The following is a 24,026-nucleotide window of genomic DNA, read 5'->3' as shown; positions in this document are numbered from 1 at the left end:
TTACGTTATTTTGAATCATGATTTTAATAGTTTGATACTTTGTTTTATTACCAACCCATGTATTTTAGTGTGTTTCCATTGTCTTAGCATTTTTATTTGATGCACTTATATAGTTCAATTATATTCCATCAAAATATTTTAATCGTTTTTTTATCCTGCATTTTATATTTCTAACATTTTATTATGTATTGTATTTTAAATTTTATATTATCTAAACTGTCATTTTAACATAGCAACTTTGATCAATGTAGTCTACCTAGACAGTGGTGAGTTAGCCAAAAAAGGAGCTCGACTATACTGGTCCTTCCTCTGCCACTCCTGAGCATGTGGACGAAACCCATTTTTATTGTGTTTTAAATAACCCTTTATGGTTTTTATAAAAGAGCACTAAATATTTTTTACTCACCTTGTCTTCATGCGCCGTGCTTTAACCATATTCAACAAGGTCTTGCAAAAGTACCATGAAGTAGATATTCAATTGTCTTTACTGAAAGCAAGAGATATACAAGAGTACCATTACAACAGTAAAAGAAGAATCACATTAAAACTGAAGTTTTGGCCTATTGCAATGCTTTATTAAATATTTTCTTTACAACACTCATACAGCACATACATGTAAATGTTTGCTCTTCATCTCAATCTACAGTTAACTATGAAAACAGGACCTCAAATGACAAGCAAGTATTAAGTTAGTAAACTCAAGACATGAATATTTGGATGGCAAAGGCAGGAGATCAAAACAGTACTTTCCACTGCAAATCTAATTAGCATTAAAGAGTTTTGCACAGAAGTCAGAATGAAACAACTAATATACCGTAGGCCTACAATATATATCTTTCTTTTAAATATACGCTTGCAAACGTAATAAAATACATAGCTCTACAGGCCTAATACCAACCTCTTCATAGGTGCATAGAAAACTCACCAACCTATCTCTAAGTGCTTGGAGCAGACTGCGTTTGATGAATGACGGCTGCTTATTTACGACGTGATAGTATAACCTGGCTCTCTGAAGCAGCTTGCTCAGACTTAACAAAAAAGAAAAGTCATTAAAATGTATTATATGACTGTGAAATGGTATGACCTAAGCACACAAAGGCATAGCAACCTGGAGGATAATGGAATTGTTAATCATTTCTATGGAATGGTCATGCTAAAGTTATGTGAAATAATTTATTGCATACAAGAATTTGCATTTGAAAAAAGCCAAATAGAGGCCTCTGTGTTTGTGCTGTTACCACCTTGAGAAGAAAATAACAATCTGTAGCTGTGTAAAAACTGGAAAAGGAAGGCGTCATTGTTATGCTATGATTTAAAAAAAACTCACCAATTTATTACTTTTTTGTATAGTTCTCATCTGTAAGTACACACCAACTGTTATTATTGCGTGTAGAAACTATATTATGATTAAGCCATTATTTTCCAACAGCTTAGCTAATGAGCCAGCAGAGCCATTAGACAGATAATTTATAGACTGTGCGAACGTGTAGTTACAAATGTGTTGACTAACATATTTACACAGCCAATGCAACTGATATTTACATTTTAAAAAATAACATGGCAACACTTCTGCAAAATCAATATGCAGCGGGTATAACGCAATGCTTCACTGGGTTCAAAGTAGGGCTTTGGTGTATTATAATACTTCATTATTGGGCGAAAACCTCTTACGGCATAATTAAAACTTCATTAACATTCCTGTGAAAAAACACATCCAACCACAACATGATCTGATGCTGTGCATTAATCAATCCTCTACAACAAGAATTGTGCAAATCCACTCCCGCTTTCAATCACGCTTTGGCAGTTCCAACAAACATCCACCAGGTGTCTCCCTCCACCTGCAGTAGTGTTAGTAGGAGGCGGTGGCGGTGATGGGTGAGGAGCGGGAGGGCTCCATGTGCTTCAGGTGGCAGGAGTGGCAGAGAAGGTGGCCATTCAGAGGGTAGCAGCGGTGACCCTCCTCGTCGTTCAGCTCCATCTTACAGTCCTGAGCAACACAAAGGGGGAACAAGTGGTGAGAGAAATGCACTGACAGGTTACAGAATAGAGGATAACTGGTCTAATTTCTGCCCTGTATTGACCTCATTTCCAGGCACTGACAGATTGGACAGCAATAATTACCTCCAAAGTGTGCAAAGGCAGCATTCAGACTGGGTTTATTTCTACATGTACAAAGAGATTTATACTCCTCATTATTAGCAGATCTTGAATCTGTGCTTGCTGAGAAATGAAAATCATGCTCTGGTCGATACAGGATACATTTATTCACCTTAAGGCTTACTGTTTCAAGGAAGACATCTGTTTACAAGGACAAAATCCTTAAGTCAAAATGTTCCTCTGTGATTAACAAAAACCACCAGGAGGACCCGGCCACTCAAGAGTTAAACACTACTTAAACAGAGCTGCTCCTCACAGCCCACTGATTTTTATTTTCATGAAGTAAGAGAACAGCAGTTGTCAATCAGCCTTTGGCAAAAAAAAGAAGAGGCACTTGAGTAAACTGATGAGATAGAGATGATGAGGCGTTGCATACCTGCTCTCCTCAGCAGCATGTCATTACCGCCAAGACTGTAATTAAGATCAGGGATCTACTCATTATGATTTCTCCTAATGAGCCTTTCAGAGGGTCTCTGGCTCAGAGCCACTAAACAAGCATGTTTTCAAATGCAAAGAGATGCTTTTTTTTTTTTTTTTTTTTTTTTTTTGGTTAAACCCACCTCACAGTGATAGCATTCCACATGATAGTCTTTGTCCATGGATACAACTCGAATGGTTTCATCAGACCCCTGGAAAGAAATTCAGACAGACAACTGAAGCCAATCTTGCCAGAAGACACTCCACTGTCTAATTCTGTTCAGTCTGACAAAAGCTTCAAAAGATCGATACAAAGCGTGCGCACACTGATGTAAGCCAAGAGCTGGATTGTGTGTGCTTTAAACCACCCCTCCGCATGACAACCTTGAAGTTAAAGTGCTCATCAGTTGTTTCTTTATGCACAGACCCGCTTTGTTGATCCACTGTCAGTGAAGTTCCATTATAGATTTTTTAAAAATCATTATTGAAAAACAATGAACAGCAAGACGGGGCTTATAAATCCTACTGTCAGACATAAATATAGACACAACATATAACTGCAAGGAGCCAAAGATCATTGTAAATCATCTGCAAACATGTACAAAGATCCTGTATCTCAATCTACGTGTGTGTGTGTGTGTGTGTGTGTGTGTGTGTGTGTGTGTGTGTGTGTGTGTGTTTGTGAGTGTGTGCACTTTGTCCTCCTGTTTCTTTTTCAGTCATGAACATCCGTAACAACAGCTTACATAAAGGCACAAGACAGACTAGGCCCCCTACCCCAACACGCACGCACACACACACACACACACACACACACTACCTCTCCTCTAAATACCGGCCTCACTGCTTACTCAAAGGGGAGGGCAGGGGACATTCCAGTAAAGTCAACTCTAATTTTGGACATTTCTCTGCTTTTGCCAGCACGTCCTGTCTGTGTGAGAGTTGACTTCTTTCCCTGCCATCCATCCGCTCCTCCATGACACCACATCAAATCAAAGCCCATATATATGTTAGGTCTCACACTGTTATTACCTACAGTCTACTGGGAAATATGGCTGTATTGAATTATCTGCTACTTGCACAGCTAAGTTGGGCGTTTGGTTCATAACTGAGTAAACATGAGCAGATGCGGATTAGAATCTGCTGAGCTCCTGGTGGTTGAAGGGCCACAGGTTAAAGTGCACAACTTCTAGAAGGTTTAGAGCTTTTCATGCACACCATAATGAAATCCATTTTGCACTCCCTCTGCATTAAACTTGTCTTAGGGGCTTTGAGAGCGCTTCATCCTACAGCGAACGCACTAACAGGAGCATAATCAAACCAAACACACAATATAACTATGGCTACGCGATGCAGATAAAAACTGAGCATAGCGTTATCTCAGGAGGGCACGATGTCAGGCTCAGCTCACATCCCAGCTATATCAGCTGATCTCCAGCAGCCCAATCACCTGACTGATGGAAGGGAGTCAGCTGATAGATCACACGATTTCTTTCTATGCAACCAATTGTCGAATCTCATTCAGGGCGCCCTATTGGCCTGCCTGCTGTCGCTGCTTCCTCTGCAAGCTGCTTTGCAACCCGCCTCCACCCCAGCTCCTCCTTTTTATGCTGTGTCTGACTTATCAATGTCATTTCTGTTTGTCTTTGATGCTGCTCTGTTCTGTTCCCAGGGAGTCTTTGCTGCTGCTCCCCCTGCCTTAGGTTTTCCATGTAGGCGCATGGAAGGGCAGGAGGTTTGCTCTCTCTGTCTTACAGCTTCCCATGCAGGCGGGCGGAAGAGGCTTTCTGTGTAGGCCTAGTAAAGCCAGAGAGGCCCCAGAACAGAGCCCTACCGCCAAATATAATACTGCAAATGGAAATAAAGTTTTCTTTGACTAAAGTGGTCCTGACTGAACTAGTATTGTCCCAATTATCAGAGCATTGTCTTAAAAGGTATACCATGCAGGAATTGTCAACCACAGATTGGCGTTTTGCCTCACTATATTTGCCTTTTGTTTGGCGTTGTGTCTGCGATTTTCATAGCTTTCTTTTGGATGCATGTTGCTTACTGTGTGGCACCTGGTGACTACCTTTTCATTAAGTCCCAACCTCACCTGTGCTCTGTTCCCCTGAATGTCCTGAACATAGCAAAATAAGAAAATTCAGGCAGAGGGCAGGGTCTCTACAGATCTAAACATACCCAGTGGGTGAAACTGTTATAGTGAACAAAACCTAAATTGTGCACATTTAGAACAAAGGATCTCGACTTGTGACGGATTCTGGAAATGTTTTGAATTATTATTGATTTAGACAAGTGAACCACAATACCTTGAAATGAGAATCTGATAATATATATATATATATATATATATATATATATATATATATATATATGATAATGTTTAATTATGATGACCTAGTCCTAAATAAAGGTGAACGTTATCTTACCTCTGAGGGGAGGATGGGCTGGTTACAGGCTGCACATTTGGGCGCCAGGACCCTGGAAGAGCACAAAGAAACATGTTTTCACAGATGTGTTTAAACTGCACTCAAAAAAATGAACTGAATTCAGTTCACTAATGACCTGAATTTGAATTCACTTCATCTAAAGACCATAAAGGTTACAGTTTATATTTGATGTCCCCCTGCTGACCTTTTAAACCTCCCTCTCTCTCCCTCCCCTGACTCAGACTAGATTCCACTCAGTTGATGCCAGGTTAGCAGATGTGCTGGCTTTCCCTCACACACATGATTCCCCAAATCCAAAAAGAAGTTGAAAACCAAAAGAGCAAAATGAATTCATTATTTCCACACACATGGCTGGCACCTGGATGTCTGAGGGAATAACAAAGGGCCTCTCAGTGTGGATGGGCATGACTGTGGCTAAAACTCAAACACATACTGTATACATAATAATGATTTAATCAGCGTGGAGAACATGTGGAAGCTGCCAGACAGTGACCGGCCATGTGCCTGACTGTGCTGTACATGTTGTCCCAGCAGGGAGAGAAAAGGCTGCAACTGTGGAGCTGCTGGTGAGGTGCTACAGATGCTACTGTTGATAACTTTAACTGCAGTTTCTACAATGGCTGACAAGCACAGCATCAAATGTTCTCACAGACAAAGCCTTGATTTTCTTTACTCAGATGTTAGAAACGCTGTCTTGTCCTTACAAAGCATGTTACTGTTGGACAAGAAGTGCTATGGCTGCATGCCACTCTTCACACCTCTAAGTGGACAGTGATCTTTCCTCCCCCTCCCTCTCCTTTCATCCCTGACTACACTTCTCATGTGTCTGCCACACGTGGCAGAGAGAGACACAGTCGACCCCTCTCAACCAGATCCTGCGGCAGTGAGGAAACGTTTAGGGGCTGTGCTGTCATTTAACTTGTAATAAGAAACGTAGACTTTTTTCAGTGTCACGCTAAACTAATTTAACACAGATAAATCCAGATCATGTGCTCGTGTTCCTTTGAAGTACTGTGTACCGTGCCACTCACCTGTGGTAGTCTTTGAGACAGTAGATCTTATTTTCAGTGTCCACAGTGAAGGGCACTCCGTCAAGGCTCTCATTACAGATGACACAGCGGAAACAGCCGGGATGGTACGACTTCCCGAGGGCCTGCAGGATCTATAGGGAGAGAAATGAGTGAAGAACATCAGGACATCGATGCTCTAATTCATTCTGCTACTTCATATTTCCTCACTAGCTGCATCCAAACAAATTAAAATAGTCATTGGCCCTCACTCACCAACTGTTCTCAGGAAGAAACTTCTTCTTAAAACCCACTTACGCATTATTACTTACAATTATTTTACAGAATGCTTCATGGTCTTATAAAATAAACACTACACTTAACATTGGTTATGTTAATGGGAACCATGCTTTCTGCAGAAACACCTCCAATTAAGAACTACTGAGGGGGTTTCTTTGGATTATGTTTAGTGCTTCACCCTCTTAAGACTTTCAGTTGGCATTCTTAACTTGATTCTCTTTATCTTTTTCTTTTTCTTCTCTTTCGTCTTCTCCAGTTTTTTGTGTGCACATGGCCGTGAAGTCTGATGCCTTTTATGGGGATTTGGAGAGTATTTACCTATGTTAATTAGGATCAACTAGCACACACTGTCAGCTTACAATGGCACAATGGGATTCATCATTATAACAACACAGGTGCAAACAATTCTTCCACTTAAGAACACATCGTAAATGTGACATAGACTTTATATAAAAACAAATTTAAGAAAAAACTTCCGAAGATATTGGTGAATGAGGCCCATTGTTCTTAAAAAATCTTTGCCTTTTAATTAGATTAATTTTCAATGATCCTGTGAGTATAGTGGGTTGTAACAGCAGTTAAGAATTGGGCAAAGCTAAGAATAAGCCCACCCACAGTGCTCATGATAATAACTAACAAGTATTCACACCTTTAAAATGAAGCTAGAAGAAAAACAGAGGAATTAAAAAAAACATACTGTGACTTCTTTGGCAAATTTAAGGCAAAAGCAGACAATATGTTGCATGTTATGTACAGAAACATATCCATAACATGCAAAACATATGACATACAGTGTCAGTGATCAGGTCCAATAGATTTCTGCTGAGAGATAATGTGCAGATGTAAAAATAAAGCAGCAAAATAAAAACAGAGACACGTCCTTCAACTCTCTGTGCAGGATGGAGAACATGTGTGGACAAATGTCGACAAAAATTCTCCATATGCTGCAACACTTCCTGACTTGATCAGTCATATGTGTGTGTGTGTGTGTGTGTGCTCTGTCATTACCCATGAGACTTTTTGTGTGTGTACGTGTGTGTGCATGTGAGGGAGAGGAGCACATGCAGAGCCAATGCTTCTTCCTGAGTCTTTATCCAGATGTGCCCACAGAAAGCTCATTTAGGGTGAAGTCACTCTAAGTTTCTGCTGAGATCACCTGGCTCGGACCCACACACACAAACACACACACAGACCAGACACACAAAAATACGCACAACTGGAGAGAAGTAACAGACACTCACCATGTCCATGATCAGATGTCCACATGCATTGCACTTGTCTGCAGATTGCTGGAAACCAGAGTACTTCAACAGGCAGAGAAAAGACGACAGTGATGTCATTGGAATGTGGTTATTTAATGGCTGACTGAAATCTCTGACTCTCTGTTTCAGACTGAGCGCTAAACTGCTCCACAGTATCTCCCAGGCGTAATCCAAAGTAGCTTTAATGGTTTAGCATGCATAGTTTTACTTAAACCCTCTTTAAACTGCTTAAAATCCCCCATTTCCCTGTCCGAGAACAAAAAAAATCACAACATTCAGCACAGTTTGCAACTCAGGTGTGTGGCATATTGAACAAATCTTCAGAAAGCCTTTTAAAGTCAATAGAGTGTGGTTCCTGAGATTGACATTTAACTGATACAGTATTTGAAACAGTCAGCTCAGCTTTATTGTGTGTTAATATGTATGAGCAATGTCAGTGAGGAGAGGCCCCACTAACAGGTCTGGCAGAGGAGCAGACGTAATTAACAGCACACAGAGGGAGAAGAGCCAGAGCAAATTTAATTCAGTATAAATTTTGATTTTAATTGAGCAACTAAGAGCTTTTGGTGGAAAGGCAATTAGATGAGGTTTTATAGGGAGGGCTCCTGGGGTAAACACGCACAGAGTTATTGACGGTGTGAATATTGCTCTTTTGCTTATGCACACTGGCTAGAAAATGCATGCTGGAAATTACTACAAATTTTAACGACGAGTTTTAATTTGGTTAAATGCACATCCCATGATTATGCATACTAAGCTTTCCATTTACAGTCATTCTGCACTGGTGTGAATGGCCTAACTGCCCTCCACTCTATAAACCATAGCAAAGCAGCTTCTCCAGTTACTGACCTCCTTCCAGTCCCACCCAAGGGAGGAAACTGATATGAATCAGCTGCATTAGATGCAAGAAACGAGGCCACAAGGTCAAAGTCTCTAACTGATATTTTGTACTTGAGTTGAAGCCTGACAGACTGATTTAAGGTTGCATTTAAGTGTGTAATGTACACTGAATGAATGGGGACTTAAATGATCATAAATCTTGTTAATCATAAATACAGAGAGATTTGTAAATGACTGGGTGATAGTGAGAGCAGCACAACGTGAGAAAGGTGTGTTATCTCAACCACATGCACCAAAGGTCACAACATACCTCAGTTGAGGTATACTAAATATAGACTGTGTATTGACTGCTCACCAGAAAGTCCTCTTCACAGAAAACCTTCCCTCCGACATAGTAGAACGCCTTCCCTCTCAACCGTCGACCTGTAGAAACAGAAACACAGAAAAGTCCATTTGTTTCATTGAGTACAAAGCAGGTCGCGCACCTGGGACCCTTGGAAGAAAAAAAAAACATTTTTTTTTATCATTGAATTACAAAAAGTGGATAAAGCAGATGAAAAAAGGTAAATCAATGATAGAATGTTGAAATGTCTTACTGGAAAATCTTGCAAAGCCATGAGCCCGGTCTCAGAAAATAGTTACAGCTCTAATGCGTAAAGACCGTGGTGATTAATTACACCCATTCGAAGGTAATGGACCCTCTTGCAATATTCATTATATCCTGCTGAATCCCAGGCAGATAAATCAAACAAACGGATCTCTGGTGTGCTGGTGTCTTAATATAATATTGCTGGGACACAGAGCGAGTTGCAGTACGACGAGGAAACACATCTGGATCAGACACACGTGAGGAAAATGCTGATTAAATTCAATTACTAGACAGGTGCAACAGATTAAACACTCTGCTCTATTGGATTTCATGGCAGCCACAGGCCAAGACCTACAGCGACCTGCTATTCTTCTTCTTTGTTCCTTTCTGGTGTCTCTCCACATGCTGGGTGTGCTTCCTGTCTGTCTGCTTTCATAGTTCTATGGTCTGGAGCTAGCTTCTTATGGCAACACACACACACACACACAGCAAAACTACTGCACACAGCTATTCTTGCCCAGGTCCCACAGGAAGAGAAAACATTCCTGAAATTTTCTGAGTGGGGAGGTGAGGGAGGGGGCAGCAGGGGAGAGGAGGGGTTAACCTTGGTAAACAGGAGCCTTCTTTATCTCCAGTGGTCCATCCCATGCTCTGTTTACCTGATTGCTTGTATCCAGATAATCTCACACAGTCATTTAGCCACAAGGAACGTTTCATTCTTAAGACCAAGATGAAATGCAGCCACCGGCATAACTCAGGTACAAGGCATTTTAAATGCACATCTTTCTTCAGATCCATTTCTAAAAGCATGGACAAGTCAACAGCTGGTCAGAACTGGAAAAAAATATTTTAATTCATCCCTACATTGGAAATAGTAGGTTTAGGCAATGTGACAGTGTTTAATGTTAGATGGCATACTGTCCACCATTTTGCCGTACCCTTAATCACATGGTAGCTAGAAAAGGATGGTCATAAGTACACGAGTACTCAATTTGGACGTCAGTATTCATTCAACCGATAGAGTAATTGCTTTTGTTTTTTTTGCATTCAAAAATAAAAGTTCTATACAATAAATGTAAACATAAATTGATCCTGTTCTATATTAAACATATACATTTTTTAGACAGGTTGCAGTGATGTGACTGCTCTCAGTGAATATCGGCACACATCCATACAGCAAAAAAGATAGATCCGCGCAGCAGCAGGTAACGTTCAACCTTTTCAGTCAGATATCACTTCATCAAACGTTACAAGCAGAATGGTAACCAGGTATAGGAATGATGTTTGGAAAGCGTGCAGAAAGGAGGGCTAACCCAAACCCTACCTGCATTTTCGCTTGGGTGTTAGACATTGTACATGTCCCTTTTTTATTATACTAAATGATAATTAAATGTAAGTACTCAAATTTGAAAATTTCTTAAAAGTTCCAATGCCTACCCTTAGAGTCTACCCTTTAATACATCTGGTAGCATACGCTGTTGAGGGCAATGCTGCAAATTACTGATGATGTGATTTGTCAAGTATCTGCTTTGATGTTTTCACTAAAAGGAGACTTTTTTTTATCATTTATCAATTGATTTTCCACAAAATGCACAATGTCACAGTAAATTTACACTCGCTGTGACAGTGTCTATCATCAAACCTACCCATAGACCAGTGTAATCGACCTACAAATTAAGGAATATGACTATTTTATAAAAATCAGAAAAAGAGGGTGACCTTTCTTCTCTCTAATAACTGTTTTAAATCTGTAGACAATCGATTAACATGGGCCTGAATTAGACATAAAATATAGAGCCAAGAACAAAGACAAAAAAAAAAAGACAAACTACAACCTTGTGATTCCTCTTTTTTTACAATGACATGATCTTACTGTAATAGAATAATAATGGTCACGCAACCGAGGTCTGGCCATGGCTAACACAATAACTGACTAAAAGGAGTCAAGTCAGTTCAATCGGGCCAAGGTGCGACATCGGCCTTGTGTAATTACTGACAGACAGTCTTGGACCTGTGTCCCTAATGGAAGAAGGGAAGGATGAAGGGGATGAAAGTGCGATATGGACCATTCCTCCTCATCACATTCCTGTCTTTTTTCCTAGTGAGTCAGAAAGGGAAGGCTCTGAGCTTTGCCTGAAGATAAGAGCTTAATTAAAGTCAGGAGTCAGGACTGACTATTTGGAAAAAAAAAAAAAAAAGGTCCAGAAAGAACTGTGACTACTGCGCTTTCATAAAAATGTAAAATACCTGAGGGACAGAACGAAACAAAGGCCATTTTCTAATTAAAACATCCTATGAATTCCCTTATGTAATCCCATTCAGAAATTAAGAAATTCACCATGACCCTGCCATGGCTTCCTAATCAGGCCTCAACCTTGGTCTTTCCGGAGTAAATTACTCAAGTGAGACATCTCAGCAAAAGAGACGCATCTCTTTACAACAATTTCACATTTGTACATGGTTTACTTTGACATTCAGTCTCTCCTCCTGCCCTGCTAAATAAATCTATTTTCTATTTCACTGACAAAGAAAATCTTCCCTGCATTTACAAGACGTCTTTTTGGTAGTGTGAATGCATTTCTGTGGCTGTGAGCAGCACCTGGAACGTTTGGTCAAGGTCCCGACAAACTACTCACCAGATGTTAGCATACCAGTGGATTCAGGACCAGGCAGACCCTTGTTTATATTCTCCAAAGCCTGTCGACTGGCTTGAGTGCGGGGCTGATGTTATGAAAGCAGAATCTGTTCCTCTGTTCCTCAAGTAACACCTTGCACTGCTGCCATTTTAGTATGATAGAATTACCCCAAAAAGACACTTATAGAAGAACTTCACTGCTGGAAAGATGGTGTTTTCATAAAACTGTCTGTCTATGCAGTAAAAAGACTCTAATACTTTTGAAATTAGTGCTATATGACCAGGGAAAACAGAGGAAGGAAGGACTGTGGCTACAACTACCAGAAAGCAGCGGACCAGTAAACCTTGGCTGTTTTGACACAGGAAAAATTATGGCGGCTGGACTATAATACACAATCTCGATTTACAGTTAAACAGTTAGCTAAAGTACCTTCTGAAAACATTTTTGGCAAGAAAAGGCAACACAGTAACAGAATATTGGTTCGTATTTGATCAGCACTGCTTAGTTTTGCTGTTAGTTTTGACCTCAGTTTCTTCTTCTTGCATCCGTTTTTACAACAAAGGAAACGCTACGGTGTTTATGGTGCTTCTTGTTCACAAATTCTCATATTACAGACAAACAGTGCACTAAAATACGTTTCTTAAGACATTTTAGGTGAGAAATACCTTGGTTTATATTTGATCAGCACTGCCTAGGTAAAACTAGGAGGGTTTCTCTCGATCTACTTCCATATTCTCTGCATCTGTGATGGCGGGATAACAAAATGTGGAAGTACGATCTGTAGTTCAAGCAACAACCCTAGAGCCAGCGAAAATCGTTGGAGCTGAGAGATGGGCAAAGAGATCTGGGTGCTGGTAAAATGGACGGAAGATTACGTCAGTTAATTTTCACATACTCCACATTGTTATGATACAAAGCTGGATGAAAAGTATTAATGTGGTCATTAGTGAGGTATATATAGTTGTGAAGTAATTTCTACCTGCATCTTATTTCAAATATACTAGGAAAAATGTCTCTTATGAGGAGAGGCCGATGCTTTCTTTTTCCTGCTGTTTCCCTCTTCTGTTATTTCCACAGATTATTTGAGTTGGCTAATGTGTAAACCAGTTCCCCTGATTACAAACATGGTCTTTAACTCCAACTGGTTTGTACCGTTAACTGTTTGTATAGAGTCAATGATTAGCCAGGAGGGAAGCCGTTGCTGTCCCCCCCGCAGCAAAGAGCTGAATCCCAGACACACAGCCTGAGCTCTCCTAGCCATCAGGAATGTTCTCCTGCCTCTCAGTCACCTTGGGGGAACTGGTGGAGTGAGGGCATGGGAGGAAGTTCACGGTCGTAAAGACTTCTTATGCAACTTGACAAGCGTAAAAGTTGCCTTGACATACAAGACTGCGGAGGAAGATGACATGGGATACTGAATGTACAGTCACTGTATATTCAACAGCATTGTGCTGTTTACTGTGTGGGCACATGTATGAATACATATGCATGTATCAGCACGCCCCTGCGTGTGCTGGCTGTGTGTGGTGGGTGGTGTGCTCCCACTGAATGCTCTCCCTGTCCCGCACTGTACTCACATCTCAGTGTGCCCAGCTGACATAACAGCACCCAGTGTCCTCCTGGAGCCAGACCTGTTGAGGGCCCCTATGCCTGCATTCCTCCCCAGCTGAGATGCTTTTCCCTGGGGCCACTCACAGCGAGCACAACCCTCATGCCCTCACATGGAGCAAGCTATGAGAGGTATGTGGTGTGTAAACTCCTCTCTCCCCCCACTTCAGACATCAGCTTCACTCTGAGCCACAGTGTGTCTCTTCTTTTTATCTCCATGCTCACACACACACACGTATAAACACACATGACGGAGGCTAAAAGAAAATCCATGGATGTTAATCATACATTTGGGGGCGTAACCAGCAAGGTCAAAGGTGCTGCGGAATAATGGGCCTGAGTAGAGGTCACCTAAGTGCCGCACATACTCCACATACCTACCATCTGATAATTGGGACAGAGATTTTAATTGGTTGGAGGAGAGAGCCAGGTCATGCCTCAGTGAGGGAAGAGCACAGCTGTCCAGCGAGGAAGCTACAAGTCACACATACATCGGACAGTGCAGCCAGGGTAATGAACCTCAACTGACACCTAGCTGCACCTAATTGGTCAGGTAAACTGTCTAATCTGGTAAAATGAAAATAAAAACCAGGCCAGTGCAACGTTAAATGACTGGTCCAATGAATACACGGGTGACACTGGCACAACAGATCAGATCATTTTCTAGCAGTGGAAACGATGCAATTTGTCCTATATAATGTGATATTTAGCTGTTCCAACACACGCAGTTTCTTTAACCTCATTCTGTCTTAAAAGTTAAAACTGTATCTGCCTCTGGTAATTAAAACCAAAAGAACACAAACAAAAAGCAGATATTCTCTTTCAAGTTGTTGCCAAAGTATTTCCAAACAAATAAGCCCTGTTAACCAGTACAAAGTCATTATTGCTTCATTACAAATGCCACAAAATGCATGCTGATGCAGATATAATCCCCGCCTTTCTCACACATGATTTGTGGTTTTTATACGTCAATGATTTTTAAGTCTTGAGCTCTACACAAGACTTGCATACACACTATTAAACTATACTAAAAGTTAATTTGCTGACTGATGAATGAATGAGGTTGACAAAAAGTCTTGCTCCATGTGTCTTTGTGTGGGCTGGGGGAGTGACTGGCACACCCAGAAACCAAACACCGGCAGCACAGGACAGTAATCCCCAGATGATTGTGTGTTTTTGCTCGGGGCAGTGAACGACTGAGGAAGAAGGTACCACTTTTAATTCCAGAGAACATGGTCTTTGGCAGCCTATTAGTCAGGAGGTGACATGAGCTTTACGCGTGGATCGACAGAGCAGAGAAGGTGAAAGGATTCAGGTGGGAACAAAAGACTCAAGCCCCTTTCACATAAGAGCTGCGAACCTGACATGAGCTGGAGGAGCTGAATGTGAGAACGCAAATGTCTGGACTTTATCCTGACAGCACCCTAGTACAGAGTCCATGTAATGACCAATTGAGCACGCGTGTGAATAGGACAGGTAATGGTGTGGAGACTTCACATCGTTCTAGTGGCCGTGTTGGTGACGTTTCTATGCTCGCGCAAAACTGGAAAAAAACAACCAACCAAAGGATACATAACAAGGGTCACTTACACAGAGACAGCAACGCAAATGTTGAACGTCTGTCAGTCAGAGTCAAAGGCGAAATAGTCAAACAAATTAAATTAAAGACTGATGTGTATGACCAAGTTACACACCGGGTACGTGACCACGGTGTAATCCATGTCACATCCTGCCTCCTGTCCTTGTCCTAACAGAGACAATCTCCTGTCGCATGCTTCATGTGCGAAAGGGAAACTCCGGACATTGCTCGGAGTTCATATGAGAAAACGGCTTTAGTGAAGGTATGCTGTGTGTGTGTTTGTACTTACTGCAGGCGCTGCAGGTGAAGCAGCTGTCGTGGTAGAGACTACCCATAGCTTGGCAGGCCTGGCTGGCTCCATACACCGCCTTGTTGCACTTAACACAGACTCCTGGAACACAACACAGCATATGACAAAGTCAGAAAAGTCACAGTGAGTCACTCCTATCAAGATAAAGGGGACTTGTGAAGTATATGATCCAGATTAAGCCAGACAAAAACAATGGAAACGGAGGGGGAAAAAATCACTTCACAAAAGTCAGGAAGCTGGTTATCAGGCTGTATCATTGAAAGGGGAAATATATCCCGATTTGCTTATTTGGCTTGGCTCAGAGACTGAGAGCTCTTTTAATAAAGACAAATCAAAACATTCCTATCCAAGACACAAGAGTCTACTTAATATTAATCCATCCACTCATCCAAGCCAACAAGATTTACAAAGTATGTGCAGAGGAAAAAAAGAAATTAAGATAAAAGCCCAAACACATGAAAGCAAGGAGTTTTCTCTCCTGTGGGTTGAGTGAAAAATAGTTCAGGCCTAGAGAAAGAACCAGACGGCCTACATTTTATCCCAGGTTTTCTTGACCAAAGGTTCAAACAATGGATTCCAAGTGACATGACAGCATTATGCACAATAATAGAAGATGGAATAATGAAACAAAATGAAATAATTTGAACCATATCTGGAGTTTACAATTCAAACAAATACAGAATTACATCTAAAATAATAAAATCCGTGTGTATAGCGAAACCATGCTAGAGAAGAAATCGGGCAATAAAGTTGGATCATACTTTTTGTATAAATGTTCTTATGATTATTATCAAAAGTCTGGGTTATGATATACCTAGATCATTTAGGGTATGGTACTTTGGCAACATGACAGGAGGAATTATGTTAAGAGAAGACAGGTATCTATTGCTAATCTTGTAGGCAGCCTGTAAATAGGCCAAAGAGATGATACAAAGCAGAACCACCGACACAAGATGAAAGGCTGAAAACTGTGAATGCAATCTTTGATATGGAACTGTTAACTCACAGGATAAGGGCTTGTTTAGTTATTTTTGTTTCATTTTGCACTGTTTTTTTTTTTCTTTTTTACATTTTTTTTTTTTTTTTTACATTTTTGTAAAAACAACTGAAATAAAGTTGGGGGAAAAAAGAGAAATAATTCAGGCCTTCTAAAAAGCAAATCACATGAGAGCATGCCAGGAGATATTACATAATCTCTCCTTTGACTTTGGACTGTTCATGAGCAACACATGTGATCAATGCGACACTTCTTTCCTGAGACCTGGCATGGAAAAATTATCTTTCTTTGCTCCACTTCCCTGCTAATTTCCACCTCTCACTCCAAGCACGCACTGTACGACATGGCATGATATGACAACTGATGTATGCATTTTGACAAGTGACAAACCCCCTCACTGCTGACTGTAATGGGTAGTCAGCCAGCTCCTTAATCAATCAGATACAGCACGATATGACCTTCCAATCACGAAGCCTTTCGTTAATGTAACGGAGGGGGCGATGGCATTGAGGAAAGTTGAAGGCAAGGCCTCGAGCTTCTCTTGTAGTGTGAGGATGTGTGTGCATGAGGCTATTTGTGTGTGTGTTTTTATAGAAAAACTCCCTGGAGACAGAGAAGTAGAGCTCAGCAGAAGAGTGTGGCCCAGCCCAGCCCGGCCCAGCCCTGGTCCTCTTCGAACACTGACAAAGAAACTTCTGTTTCCACTGTATCCAACACACATCACGAGGCTGCCTCCTCCAAAAAAACACACTGTTACATTTAATAACCTTCAAATGTTTCTCTCCATAGACTTTCAGCAATGCAATATACAACTGGGTTATATATAATTCAACTAAAGCCTCTCCTAATGCCACAACAGAGGACACTTCATCAGGGGCCCTGATGGCTGGAAAGAAGATTTAGAGATAATACAGGGATATTATTAGAAAGCAGAAGAATGTTGCTCTTATGTAAGCTATTTGTTTAGATGAAAACACAACAATTGAATGAGTGAAGGTCCTTTAAATCACATTCTCTGCTTTTCCTCTGTAAATGTTGACTACAAACATGTCAAAGAACAAACAACACAGTGGGAATACGATTCTCAGGAAACCCATACACAAGTGGTAATAGCATGCAGAGCTTTTTCACGACTTCTTCAAGATCTAACACTGAGACATTTTTCCTTTAATTTATTTATAGCTTTGATTTGTATGGCCCATGTGAACAAAAATCGAGTAAAACTCCGTTCACTCTTGCTTTCCTGTTTGGGGCCAAAAATTCCTTGTTTTCATAGTAACCTCCTCGCCGATTGGGCCACTACAATTCTGCTTTTGGCCAGGGTCCCATATTCCAAAACAGTGTGATTATTCAGGGGACTGACTGCTCGTTTCAAGTGGGGGGAGGGGAAGCAAAATGCGCAGCCAAAACTTCACCCCTTCTACCGCCCCCTCACCTTTCCCAGTTGTCAAAACTCCCGGTTGATGGCTGCTTGCTTGCCACTGACTGAAAAAGAGACCCTTGCAAACACCCTGTAGCAGGTATTGAGTGTAATCACTTCTACAGTTGACATTTAATTCACTGAAAAGTATGTAAAACAATTCACGGACAGAGTTGTGTTGTGTCTCTTAAAGCAGTGGTTCCAAAGCTTTTCTGTTTGATGTACCTCCACACTCATATCAGATAAGCTCAAATATTTATCTATTGCTTTTAGCTAACTATTTCACCTGTTTATCATTTACATTGAGGTAACTATTCCACTGTTTCTATTACTTCCAGATATTCAAAATGTTTAGTAGTGCTTTCCCCTGAAAGTCGAAGATTCGAATCATCAGAGACCCCCCAGTCGACTGGGATGCTTTAAGTTAAGTTTTTTTGTTTGTTTGTTTTTTGGTCAGTCTGTGGGCAGTGTATTCCTCCAGATTTAGCTGCAGAGTGAGCACTCGTCGCTTTCACGCTGCTCTCCTGTAGAGGCAGCTACAGACCCAGACCCAGGGAAAGTCTAGAAAAGTAGGCAGTTGCCTGGAGGAAGAGAGGCTTTGCCCGGTCAGGCTCTGAGATAACGTTATCTTCTGCCTTCTGCTTAGGAGTGGTGAATTTACAGCTCACAGAAACTTAATATGATACAGTCTCTGGCTTGTGTTTGATATTTAAGTGACGGCAAAAAATGTTGGTGCATATTTATGATCTGTTGTTAGCGAGTTAGCATACATTAGCTTGGACGGCTACCTTGGCTTTTTTACTATTACACATGGACGTCGCTGTCACCCTGAACATCCTGCCAAACCCCGTGCAAGCTCTCACACTCTAGGCTATATGGGGAAAAAAAGGAACCAATAGTCGAACTCGTATTGAACCGCTAAATCCGATTCAACTGTTTCGGAGTCTGGTAAAGGCCAAATTTAGCTTACTATTTTGACTTCTCTGTTCACTTACTATTACAGCTGATGCAGGTTGGTGAAAGGTGAATACTGTTTTGCTAGCTTAGCTGCTGCTACCATTAGAGTAGCAGTGCAGGTAGTGTTAGCCCTTTTTCCAATAAGCCCTAAGAAATCAGATTTTTAAGTATAACATTAAAGAAGTGATCAATGTCAGATAACTTTTCTAACTAAAAGAATCGCTAAATTCCATCTTTAGCACATCCACCATATGATATACAACTTTTAAATTAGCAAAAGTTTTACATTGCACTGTCATTAAGGGTGGGGGCAGGGAATCGATACAGCACAGTATCATGATATGTTGCGTAATGTGTAACAATATTGTATTGATACGCATACACTGAGAGTCAGTTTTTTAATTAAATAAATTATTAATATTGCAAATACAAATTAAACTTCAGGTAGCCTACTACAACAATGAAATCAATTGATTTTTCAGTCCAATAGATACATTTTGCTGCATTAAAAAATGAAGTCAGATGAACAGACTTGGAAATTTTATCTTATTAAATAAAGCAGATGTTCACAATGTTTTCCTTTCGGGACATATTTTGCAATTTAAAAAAAACATAATGAATTTATCACAATGTATGTCGTCGCAATACTTAGCATATCATAAAATGTTTAAAATCGCACACATAATAATGTTGTATTGTAGGGTCTCTGGTGATTCCCACCCTTATCTCCCATTCACTTAAATGTGCTGGATACTGTGTCATCTATGGCATCATTTTCTAACTTTTACCACAGGACACACACCACACCCAGAAAAGTGACACAGCATATTAAATTCAATCACATACCACATACCATTATACTCTTAGAGACACAGACACATTGATGTGCATGAGAGGATATCACATTCACACACGTGTACACACACACACACACACACGACAGCCTCCAAAATCCTGCCACAACACAAGCCAAGAATCCCTGGGAAGAGTTAAGACGAAGCTTTCCACTCAACAGCCAGATGGGATAAATTAATCCTCCATCTTAACACAACACTAAACGCTCAACTGAATTTGTGTGTGTGTGTGTGTGTGTGTGTGTGTGTGTGTGTAAGTCAGAGGAAGAGGGAAGGCAGAACACTGGGATGTCCCACCACTTCTCCCCTCTCGGATGAACTTGGCTATAAATCTCACATCCTCTCAGGCTCTTGTGGCCAAGGACAAAGAAGCATCCACGTATTTGTCCCTAAATCTCTCCGTTTGTCTACTCATCCATTCAACTGTGCCGCAGGCACCTCTAAACTCGTCTAGGACTCCCCTCCCCTTTGTATCTTAAGTCCCCATTTCTAAAATTCCTTGCTCTCTTCCTTCAGACATTCCTCAGTGTTCCCCTGGTGCAGCCGTTTTGGCACTGCACTCATTTTCCCAGAACCTCCAGCTGCAGTTTTGCCAATCAGCACTCGGTGTACAGTCAGGAACTCTGATGGATCCCAGCCCTGTGTGTGGACACAGCTCACTGGATTGGTTAAACACCACCATGGCATTGGCAGACTTTTAAAAGCACATAATATTCAGTCCTGTCTGTCTCAAAGAAACCTTAGCATTAAACTAGCAACCATCAAACATGAGTAGGATCTACGTACCAATATCCTAAAGATGCTTAAAAAGTCTGCGTGTACGATTCACAACTATGAAGGTCTTCTGTGATGAAACTTAAGTTCTGTTAAGATAACTAGCCTACACAAGTTTTTTTCTGGCATAAAGGCATGACTCAGAGGATGAGCCAGGGTCTAGTGGAAAACTCCATACAAGAACCGTGTGTGGGCTTTGTGTGTGTGAAAGAAGGAATATACTGTATCGTTTTAAATCCTACACTTCTGCTGATTGCACTCTGTGCTTTCCCACACATCCGTAATATTCACGTCCTTGTGCTATTTATGAGCCTTGTCGTGACAGTGACGTACGCCAGAACATCTTCCCTTACACACCAATACAAGCACCCCAGGAGGTTGAGGAAGGCTGTGAATTACAATCATGACATTCCAGCAGGAAATTCCTTTCAACGAGGAGGCAAGGGTGCTCTGTGGGTTTTGAACACGATATCACCCATGTCATGCCCTCTTTCTCTCAGTCTTGCTTTCCCATAGTGGGACGTCCCGTTTTCATGAATGGCCTTGGCTCCAAACACCTGGTTGCCACGTGAGCACCAACTTTCCCTGCAATAAACACACTCCCAGCAACAAACAGTGCATCTTGCCTTTTTATTATATCTGCATCTGTCACAACAGTCTGTCAGCTGACCTCACAGCAAAGCATGAGTTTTTCTAATGCTGCATTAATTTCCTGACAGCATTCCTGCAGAACCGATGGAGCAGCTGAACTGCTGCAGGCGCTGATATGGGGAACAGAAACCAGAGTTTTCTGCTGATGATGGGCATTCTTCAACAACCCTTCCTACCTCTGTTTCTCAGCAAGTGACCTAATGTATTGATGGCATTGATCGCTAAATGAACAGCCATGGTTTCTTGGTCCTAACGTGGCCCCAAATGCTCGAACTAACAGTCACAGGTCTTATTATTCATTCTCATTTTCCCTGTGTGCATGTGTTCATCACTTGCACAAGTATGCATGGCATGCTCACAAAGTCACGAGAAATGTGCAAGCACAGGTCTGTAGTAATGACATCATTTGGGAAAACAGTGAATGCCACCGCCAGTCAAACAAACTCTCCATGGGAAGGTCAAGGAACATTAAAACAATCACAGACTTAATGGAGCACAGAGTTTACAGAAGTGATCAAACCTTAACTAATGTGTTTAGACATCAGTGTTGCCTCTATAGTAAACCACTAACTCTCTGGGAGGAGATAAGAAGGCACTTTTCTTTCTTTTTGGCCGTGGCCCCACCTTTTACTGCTAAAGGGTTTGTTTCAGCTGCCTAGAGGGCAGACAGTGAATCATTAAAAAAAGACACGAAACAAATTAGAAAATTATTCTGTCTGCATTCCACAGAAGAAAAGAAGAAAGAGACCTCTTACAGCATCTGACTAATAAGTTCAGCTATTTTATCTGCAAAGACCATCAAGAATGCAGCCAAACAAAGACTTTAGACAAATGGGTTGCACTCCTGATTAACACACAGAAACACACAGAATAATATGTGTGTCTGTGTGAGAGGGAAACTCAGATGGATGACAAAGGGTGACAGTGTGTGCATGTATAAATATGAAATCAAAAACAAGTGGATTTATGTTCTGAAGTGTGGGTGGGCAACTCTGTCATTCAATGGGTTTTACAGCAGTGGCCTAACTGACAGTAGCCCCTTGTTGGTGCTGGATCGTCTAAACTAAACTGTCTTACCAAAGTAGTCAGCCTTTGGTTGGGCATCCATCTCTCTTTCCAGCCGACTGGTGATGGCTTCCAATTTTATTTCAGCTGCTGAAGGCCCCTGTTCATGGGGCTGTGTGAGCAGAGACTGGCAGGGTAGTTGGGCAGGCTTGGAGGAGTGGGGGGCTTCAGCTTCAGCAATGACAGCATGTCCAGTGATGGGTTTTTGGCTCTGACCTTGACCCTGGCTGATGCTTTTGGAGACACTGCCAGGAATCAAGGCAGCAGATGGCACCTGGGCTTTTGGTAGAGGTGTTTCAAAGGGTACAGGCAGGGGTGAGGAAGCTGTCACGGGACCATTATGGCTGGTAGATGGTCTCGAAGTTGGAGAAGATGGTGCGTAATGGGCTGCAGAGTGTGTAGAGGGCTGCTGCACGTGGAAGTCAGCTCCTGCTGTGAAGGCACTCAGAGGCAGGGCAGGGATGAGGTCAGGTTTGGCTGAGCTAGAGGGCTCTGCAGCCCAACCCCTGGCTGGCCCTGCAGATGAGGAAGGACTCAGGTTTACAGACGGGGTGACAGCCTGATTCTGTTGGGGTGGGTGACTGTTGGCGGTGGAAGGTGCAGACTGACGCTTAGGCTGCTGCTGAGAAGTGGTGCTGCCCACAGAGCCAGACAAAGATGGGGAAAGCTGGCTCTCTCTGGATGGGGCCCAGGCAGCCGGCTGGCTGACAGGGTGACGAGCATGTGTGGGCGCGCTGTGAGACGCGTTTCCTGGACTGGGGGGAGCAGGGGTGTTGTGCTGGGATGTCTGTGGCTCTGAACGCTCCTTATTATCGTAATTGTTTCCGTAGCCATATGCCCTGCCGCCTGGAAGTTCAGACTGGATGCCCGTGTAGTGTTTCTGGCCGTCAAACTGTGCGTACTGGTTCCCAGCCGTGGTGCCCGGCACAGGGCCAGAGAGTATCGGGGGCTTCGCTGCCGCTTCACACGGCTGTCTGAAACTATTGATGGGCGGTCTGTCTTTGGTGTAATATGTACTATTGTGGCCCCCATTCATTTTCATAACCTGGTTGTTTTTTGCCATCTCCTCTTGCTGTTTCTGCATGTGTATCTTAGTCATTTTAGAGGCAAAAACTCTCCTTGTCTCTTCAAAGTCGGGGTTGTTTCCTGCATCCCTCCTCATACGAAATAAACCATCTCTGGATGCTTCATACATGTTCAGGTCCTCGATAAACTTACTCGCCTCGAGTCCTAAATCCTCGTATTTATCCATTTTGACGATACTTGGAGTCTCTGCTTTAATGAAGTGAAGTAACAAGTAGTTATATTTAACTTAAGCCTGACTAAATCACCAGTCTGTTGAAGAGTGATATTTCCACAGTGAGTTATTAGCTTACAGTCCAGCAGCCTGTAGACAGACAGAAGACGAGGGTCCAGACACGAGCAGAAACTTTGCTGTTAATCCAAACTTTCCCGTTGTGTTTATCGTCCGGTGTGAAGGATTAAAAGTTAAAAACTCCGCGTCCTCCTCGTGAAGCTGCTCCGTCCGTTCAGCTCGGCTCTGCCCCGAAACAAGCCGCCGTCTGTCTGGTTATAAATGTGAGCAGATCTCAGATCCGATAGCCTGGGCGACCCCGCCAACTGCCCCCTCCTCCTCCCGCGTTACAGTCCCAGCGGGGAACCTTCATTCAAAACTTCATCCTCCGCACCGCTGTGAGAGAAAAAAGTGCTTTAAAGTAGCTAGAATAGCTAAAATGTCGTTAAAGTAGCGACGGTTGACTGATAAAAGTTGTCTGCCGTTGACGAGCAGACCGTGGGACAGCCGTTGGAGCAGGGAGCCGTACGTGGCCACCGGTCGACAGCTGGGACTGAAAACAGGGCACAGTTTGTTTTTAAAGGTGCAGTGCTCCCATTGAGCAGCAAGTTAAAGTTGACTTGTGATCAGCGCTGCTATCATTAATCATACAGGAACGTTAGCTTACACAGAACTGGCTGTCTTGTCCTAAAATAGCGGAACTTGGGGGCAGATATTCATTCGCTTCCTTACATCCTGTGACAATGTTAAAAATATCCAGAGCTGGTTGAGTCAGCCGCTTCTCTTTGAGTCAGCAAAACACTTCAGCATTATCATTTTGCTCCATAGAATTAAAGGACTGAACTGGGAGTAGCTA

At 42.0% G+C, this 24,026-nt stretch overlaps 1 protein-coding gene across 1 annotated transcript; it reads right to left on the bottom strand.

The window, feature by feature from the left end:
* Positions 1-548: 548 nt before the first annotated feature.
* Positions 549-23,876, bottom strand: LOC125893237 (Wilms tumor protein 1-interacting protein). The gene is made up of 8 exons (XM_049583799.1): positions 21,889-23,876; positions 15,138-15,239; positions 8,792-8,859; positions 7,576-7,638; positions 6,059-6,189; positions 5,007-5,058; positions 2,721-2,789; positions 549-1,990 (listed from the first exon to the last, which is right to left on the bottom strand). Exons 1-8 carry the CDS (start codon positions 23,126-23,128, stop codon positions 1,853-1,855), a joined length of 1,863 nt encoding a protein of 620 aa, XP_049439756.1. The 5' UTR covers positions 23,129-23,876; the 3' UTR covers positions 549-1,852.
* Positions 23,877-24,026: the final 150 nt, after the last annotated feature.

The sequence above is a fragment of the Epinephelus fuscoguttatus genome, linkage group LG8 (assembly GCF_011397635.1).
Source record: "Epinephelus fuscoguttatus linkage group LG8, E.fuscoguttatus.final_Chr_v1".
Lineage (NCBI taxonomy): Eukaryota > Metazoa > Chordata > Actinopteri > Perciformes > Serranidae > Epinephelus > Epinephelus fuscoguttatus.
This window is presented reverse-complemented; position numbering and strand designations above follow the sequence as displayed.

What these genes read in the sequence shown, in the direction of transcription:
- LOC125893237 (XM_049583799.1), bottom strand. Translation starts at nt 23,128, where the DNA reads ATGGATAAATACGAGGATTTAGGACTCGAGGCGAGTAAGTTTATCGAG. An exon ending in ACCAAAGGCTGACTACTTTG is followed by an intron (nt 15,240 to 21,888) that starts GTAAGACAGTTT and finishes GTTGTGTTCCAG; the next exon opens with GAGTCTGTGTTAAGTGCAAC. An exon ending in TCTGTGAAGAGGACTTTCTG is followed by an intron (nt 7,639 to 8,791) that starts GTGAGCAGTCAA and finishes TGCCTGTTGAAG; the next exon opens with TACTCTGGTTTCCAGCAATC.